The sequence below is a fragment of the Stereum hirsutum genome, assembly GCF_000264905.1.
Source record: "Stereum hirsutum FP-91666 SS1 unplaced genomic scaffold STEHIscaffold_21, whole genome shotgun sequence".
NCBI classification, from domain to species: domain Eukaryota; kingdom Fungi; phylum Basidiomycota; class Agaricomycetes; order Russulales; family Stereaceae; genus Stereum; species Stereum hirsutum.
The window spans coordinates 1-6,995 of record NW_006763151.1 but is presented as its reverse complement, the minus strand read 5'-3'; the positions used below and the strand labels follow the sequence as shown (position 1 = coordinate 6,995).

At 47.8% G+C, this 6,995-nt stretch overlaps 3 protein-coding genes across 3 annotated transcripts; all 3 read left to right on the top strand.

Annotated features, from left to right (window-relative positions):
- Nucleotides 1-1,744: 1,744 nt before the first annotated feature.
- Nucleotides 1,745-2,503, top strand: STEHIDRAFT_34896 (uncharacterized protein; the record flags this gene model as incomplete). Its single annotated transcript, XM_007310586.1, has 1 exon — nucleotides 1,745-2,503. A coding segment is annotated over one exon (759 nt), but the record flags the coding sequence as incomplete, so codon positions are not given.
- A 149-nt stretch (nucleotides 2,504-2,652) lies between these two features.
- STEHIDRAFT_68626 (uncharacterized protein) lies at nucleotides 2,653-5,188 on the top strand (the record flags this gene model as incomplete). The annotated part of the gene is made up of 2 exons (XM_007310602.1): nucleotides 2,653-3,141; nucleotides 4,973-5,188. Coding segments are annotated over 2 exons (705 nt in total), but the record flags the coding sequence as incomplete, so codon positions are not given.
- Nucleotides 5,189-5,266: 78 nt separating this feature from the next.
- STEHIDRAFT_162939 (uncharacterized protein) lies at nucleotides 5,267-6,731 on the top strand (the record flags this gene model as incomplete). The annotated part of the gene is made up of 4 exons (XM_007310617.1): nucleotides 5,267-6,007; nucleotides 6,091-6,277; nucleotides 6,347-6,517; nucleotides 6,694-6,731. 4 exons carry the CDS (start codon nucleotides 5,267-5,269, stop codon nucleotides 6,729-6,731), a joined length of 1,137 nt encoding a protein of 378 aa, XP_007310679.1.
- Nucleotides 6,732-6,995: the final 264 nt, after the last annotated feature.

Below are 6,995 nucleotides of genomic sequence, written 5' to 3'. Positions count from 1 at the left end.
GGGTTAAAGTGCAGAAGTTTGCAGAGATGATGGGGCTTAGGGCTTGAGGTCTGCCTCGTCGGGAGGGAGTGTCCGGAGTATTACGACGAGACAGAGGGAATGTTCCTGATATTTTAGCAATTTTTCCGGGACTGATAGGACCACTTACTGCAGAGTTATGACTTTAGTTATTTCGCCAGCCAGCGGGCCGCAGAGGGCCGGATTCCGCGCCTCGGTTCCGCGCCTCTGCGTCCCGTTTAGGCAGGTAGTTTTCCAACTGTATAGTAGACCGGTAAGCGCCGGAGCGCGTCCTTTTAACTTGTGGGAAGCGTCCTTGTCTCTTTATCATTGACAGTGACGCTTCTCACAGGTGAGTCTTACTATAGATTTCGTCTCTTTCTTTTTCTATTACTTTGTGAGGGCAATATCATTGACAGTGACGCTTCTCACAGTCGTTCTTCGAGTGCTCGATTATCTGCGCCTCACAGAAATCCCGCTTATACAACTCTGCTAACACATATACGGATAAGCTATGTTGAGATTACCACAGATGTGAAAACATCCTAGCCTGGGTAGTGCAATAACCCCCTCTCCGTTGAAGGTGTATCTCTACACGGTGAGGTACTTACTTACTCCACACTGTAAGTACTCGCGATATGTTCTACACCACAAGCTTGGCTCACTTGGCATTCTCCGCTGGGCTGTTCATTTTTGTTCGCTCTGGTCTCCTTATATTTATCATACTGCCTGCCATACTCAATCTAACAGGAAAGAATGGTAGTATCTCACTTCCGACTCGTAAGTTAATAATACATTCAACTCGGTGAGATCTCCGCAAGCATTATGATGAAGACAAGTACAATGTCTCGTAAGCATAGTGCATAGTGTCAATCTGCGTATGTGAGGATGACATGACTTAAACCCTGCTTAAACTATTGATAACCTAGACTGTCCGTGCTGAAGAAGCTGCGCAGTCGATGGGGGATTTACAGTAATCGTGGACAACACCATACAGTGGGGTCTATCGGTGATGCTATTGAGAGAGTTCAAGAGCGCTTTCCCAGAACGGGCTCACACGATATGAAGAATACACTCTTAGATGAGGAGAATATCTCAGTCAACCGGTAGGTCGTGATCATCTACTTCAAGTTAGGACGCAACTGAGCCTTTCTTAGGAAACTGATTCTGAGTCACATGAATACCCACCATCGCCCTGAAGTCATCAACCGGAAATCGCATGTGCTCAAGCTCGAGTATGTCATGCCAGTAACGGGGGAGCACAGAGCAACCACCGTGTCGTGCTTGTGCCACTATACCTTCATCTCAGGAATATAAACGGACTGTAGATCATGCGGTTGATGTGAAGCCGCACACACCTTGGGACTGCTTAAATGAGGTGCAGTGCCGTGCGATGATGGAAAAGCTGCAGTCACAAGTGCGTCGTGTCCGGCAGAAGGTAAATAGTAATGCTACAGTGCTTCTCTTATGTCCTAATCTGATCACTAATCTGTGCTTGCCGCATATAGATTCGGAACTTAGAGCGACGCTTCTCAACTATGTAGAAGCTCTCTGACTATCAACGAATTGTTATGTTTTTGTCTACTAATGAGGTAGCTGGTTTACGACGCCTCCTTGCCTCTGCACTTAAACAAGGTGCTAGCCTACAATTGTACATCTTCTCGAGCATGCGTTAGCGGGACTGTACTCCCCTCGTGGTCGCTTCTCGAAACGTGATCTTGATACTGCTTTCCTTGTCAAAGCTATTGGTGGCCCGCGCTTGCTCTATGCTCTTAATAAATCACATGGGCTTGCTTCTGTGACTACTATCAATCGTCACAATAAAATCCCTCAGTTACTTCCCTCCATTGCATCTCCATCTGCAGAGGATGCTTCGACGAACATCACCTCCTTCTTTAATCCTGAGATTAAACCACCACCCTCTATCCCTCATGGCGAAACCTTACCTGGAAATGTTGTCATAGTGGATCGTGTGGCAATCAACGAGAAGTGCCAATATTGTTCTCGTCGTAACTGCATTCTGGGTCTTTGTCGAGAGCATGCCGATGCTGTTGATCTCCAAGTAAATTCTCTTGAATCTGTGGAAGCAGTCCAAAAAGCTCTTGATCTTCCAAAAGACTCTCCCGGCCATGTATGTTATGGCAAAGATGCAACAGTCCTTGCAATTGCACCTTACACTCGCGCTGACCACTATACACCCGTTCCCATCATCGTATCACCTTCATGCAAAAGTGAGAAAGGTGACATGCTCGCCAAGTGGCTTAAAATTGTTGTCGCAGCTTGGCAACGACATAAATATGGTGAGTGTCTTAATGGGCCACTATGGGCTATCGCTACAGATGGTGAATCAACATTTCGATTAGCAAAGTTCCTTCTCTATATGACTGAACAGGTCGCACCTGACTCTGACTTGGGAAAGATACTACACCCTCTTCTTGGTCTCAATTGCTGGACTGGGGAACATGGGCTTGTCGGGACTTGTGACCCAAAGCACATCATTAAACGTATGTATTTCCGCATTCCTAACAAGATGAAATTGTCTGACCCAAAAAAATAGGCTTTGCAACATTGCTTCGGAACCAGACAGGCATCATGATCCAGGACACCAACATCACCCCTCGCATCACTCTCAATAATCTTTCGCAACTCTCAAATATGACACAAGAGAGTGCTCTTAGATTGCTTGACCCATCTGACAAGCAGAACGTCCCAAAGGCAGTCTCGCTGATGCAACACTTGTCACGAGTGGAGGCACTTCCTGAACCAACTAACCCAACAGATGCACACAACCGTCATGTTTTGTCTTTCTTTGCAAAGACACTGAACTATTTTGTTGCACCATTCATTACGGTGAATATGAGTCTTTCCGAGCAAGTCCGCTCCCTTGCCGTCTACGCCCATCTCGCTGCTGCTCTCCAAATGAAACATGGCACAGCATGCTTCACAGGTGCTCTATACACTGACTCACAGTCTGTCGTAAAGAATATCATATTCACCATTGCTCGCATGCAGCTCATTAACCCCAATCTTAAATTCTATATCATCCTGGAAGGGAGTGATCGACTGGAGATTGTTTTCTCAGACTGTCGTACACAGGACCACGGTCGAAACTTTGACACCAAACACCTCTCAGAAAAACTGAGTGTTGGTACCCTTGTTCATTCTGTTGGTTGTGGTTGTGGCGGACGCTTGTGGGGCCACTGTGGCACATTTCGGAGTTCTCCCGGTTTAGGGTTAGGGTTAGGTTCAAAAACTCGTCCATGTACATACCCTTACCCTTGTCTCTGTACCCCATATCTGTGTCTGTGTCTGTGTGTGCTGGGCCATCAGCCCCCTCTGAGCTTCTATTCCTGACAGGTTATGGGCCCTGCCCTATACTAGCTCTAAAAATCTGTGCTTTCCTAAATAAAATTCGCATTTTTCTCGATTTTCTACTTCTGGCTGTCATCCAAACTCCCCAACACCCATCCATCCCATTCCTCTTTCCCAATCATCACTTCTCATCCATCCACCAACTCTACACCATCCATACACCCACTCTACACATCCAGACCTCTCAAAATGTCTCTCTCTGGCTCTCACACTGTTCTTCTCAACAAAATCCCTGAATTGAACGAGAAGAATTGGTGGGCATTCAAGAAGCTGTTCAGGATGTTCTTTTTGGCGGTCGGGTTACCTGGAGTTGTTGATGGGGAGAAGCCGAAAGATGAAGGAGAGTTGAAGAAGTGGAAGGCATTGGATTCTCAGATGGTGGCGTACATTTATTCTAAACTTTCGGACGACTACACCTATCTCGTGGAGGACCTGAGTTCCGCTGCCGAGGCATGGCTAGCTCTCAAGGGTCATTTCAAGAAGGCCAGCCTTGCATCCCGCATCTCCGCTCGCAAATCCCTTTACTCCATCTTCCATGACCCCTCTCGTCCTATCGATTCCTACCTCAAGGACATTGCCTCTGCCATTGCCATGCTCAAGGCCCTCGGTGTCACGGTCGGTGAAGACGAAATCATCGATCTCATCCTCATGCATCTCGATCCCTCTTTCCACCATGTTCGTACCACCATCATCCTCTCCGCTGAATCCGACCCCACCAAGAAAATCACCCTCGCGCACGTCAAATCTGTTCTCGGCTCATCAACCGGCGCAAATACGTCATCGGTGCCTCACATCAAGCAAGAGGATTCAGGGGGATCGGGGTTAGCATTTGCGGTGAGGACGGGTGGACGTAGTTGGAGTGGGGGATTTGGTGGCCAAGGTTCTGGTTCTGGCTCGGGAGGTTCGGGTATGGTTGATGGGAAGGGGTATCGCTGGTGCGATCCGTCGAAGGAGGGTTGTTGTCATCGGTGCGGGCGCCAAGGTCACCAGGCTTATCGGTGTATCTATGATATGCCTTCTCACATCAAGGATTCCGTCATGGGCAATCGTTCTCCATCGCCTCACCGTTCTGCCGCTCTCGCAACCGCCACCGCTTTCGTCTCGGATCCCCCTCCTTCTTCCCCTCCTCATGCTCGTGCAGGCTCAGCATTCGCTTCTCATCGTGCTACTCCCACATCTGTCTCATTTGGCGATTTTGACGGTCTCGATCACTTTCCGCAGGATTCAGGTTCAGAGGATGAGGAGTACGCTGAGGAGGTGATTCCTTATGAGGGAGGATTGGGGCTGCTTCATACGTGATTGGGTTAGCTTGCGAGGTGTTTGGTTTGGTGGGAGCTTGCTAGATTTGGTGGGAGCTGTTCGCTTTATTTCGCTGATTTGTTTGGACTTTCTTTTCTTTCCTCTTCACGTCCTTACAAGGTGGGAGTGTTGGTTGTGGTTGTGGCAGACGCTTGTGGGGCCACTGTGGCACATTTCGGAGTTCTCCCGGTTTAGGGTTAGGGTTAGGTTCAAAAACTCGTCCATGTACATATCCTTACCCTTGTCTCTGTACCCCATATCTGTGTCTGTGTCTGTGTGTGCTGGGCCATCAGCCCCCTCTGAGCTTCTATTCCTGACACATTCTGCCTATGAGCGTAACCCAGATCTTGATCGCGGGCATCGACGGCTCAGCTTAAAAGATGCTCTCGGTGTTGACCACTGCAACCCTCGATCATGGACAGATTCAGTACATGTGGGGGACGTTGCTCTTGAAAGCGAGTGGAATGAAGCACGCCAACTTGCAACCAACCTCCTTGAGTCAGAACTCGGACCGGATGCTGTTGTAGACTTTGAGGAAGTATTCTCAAAGCTTAATCATGATCTTTTACGGCCCGCCGGGGAATACGTTGGGGTCCGGATGACCGCAGATGATGCACGCTCCGAGGAAGAAACTAGCCTCGATGCACTTGCCGAGAACATTGCTGATGACATTCCCATTCAGCCTGAGCTTGCGCCTGTGGCAGACGATGAGCCTGCATCCACACTAGGAGTCCATGATAAGGTCGACGAGGAACACATCACGATTGATGAGATCCACAGCTCACAAGCAGAGGATGTGGACGAGGACACTGTTTCCGAGTTGGAAGGCTCAGGTATAGATGATCATGATATGAGGAATGAGATGAGATTTGGTGGTATTAGGCGGATAGATGAAGAGTTTGATGATGAGTTTGAGGACGTACCGGAAGGTTTCGATGTTGATGATTTCTTTCCGGACTCCATAGACTCGGAACCCCTGCACGAGGGCACAACAAACACCCTTCTGACTTCCATGACGACTTCATCGAGCGTACGGGAGACAGACTCTTCCCGGGAGAGTCAATTCGAGATTTTCCTGATGATTGAGAGCCGGAAGTATCTGAAGACAACAATTGTTGCGTCCTATCTTTCGAGTAACCGGGCTCAAAAGGTTACTATCCGGACTCTTCGAGCTCGAGGTGTTACACTTGAGGACTTACGAAGAGGAGACTCCAGCTTGAACTCTACTGAGCTGGTTGGAGACGATGTCATCAATGCGGGAGATCTTGTTGCTGGTCTTGTTCGTGTCAGCGGGTCAGTTTGCCCGGCCGTTTGGAGATTAAAGGATTTTGAGTCGGAGGTGAGAGGGTGTTACGCAATTGCGTGGAGATGGCAATGTTGGAGTCGAGGGAGGGAGGAAGAAAGGTCATGGCTATTGTCCAGATCATGGATATATGTGTACGCGTGGATGGCGAGAGTTGGGAATGGAATGGGAAGTATGTGCGGTTAGTGCCAGAGAGGGGAGAGAGTGGCAGTCGAAGTCACACACACCGTCAATTCGTACTAGAGATCCCCGCAATCCTTCCGCATCCTCTCAGTCCAACAATCTCTGCAAGAGAGTGTGAAAATGGTAAGTGACAAAAACTTCGTGCTCAGAAGAAGTGACCATGCTAACCAGATGTCATCCGACGGGTAACAGATGTATCCATCCATTTAAAGCACACCTGGACTTTGTCGCAGCAGCAATTAGATGAAGTCTTGGATGATGCATGGTCCTGGCTCAAACCTGAATCAGAAGAAGTTCTCAGTAACATTCAGATCCTACCGGCCATTGAGGATACGGAGACCTTACCATACCGCAACCATGAAGGTACGTTTCTCCCACACATTTCTAATTGGACAGTGTTTGGACTCTGTGGTATTCTATCCGTTTTGATGGCTCAATTACAAATCCATCTTATTTTAGCAAAACCATGTCTATTCATAGAGAAGATGCCAGCTCACCTAACTTGGGGGGAGAGGCCATTGCTATACCTAGCATGGCAGGCACGATGCCTGGTTTTTATTATTATTTTAATCTTTAATTTTTTCATTTACTCAAGATTTTTGTATCGCTCTAAGGTCATACATGTCATCATCTGCTGACCCTTTCAAAACACTCTTCATGGTTGTGTAATGCTTAAACCCATGTTAGTACACACGGGCTCTATGATCCCTATGACACGACATACTCTATTTATTCATTTCAAGACCTTGTCTGGAAATGGTTTCAGATTTTAAGACCACTATACAAAATAAGTAGTCTCATAACCATATTTCTAACTAAACTAGGAAGGAGCAATATAATC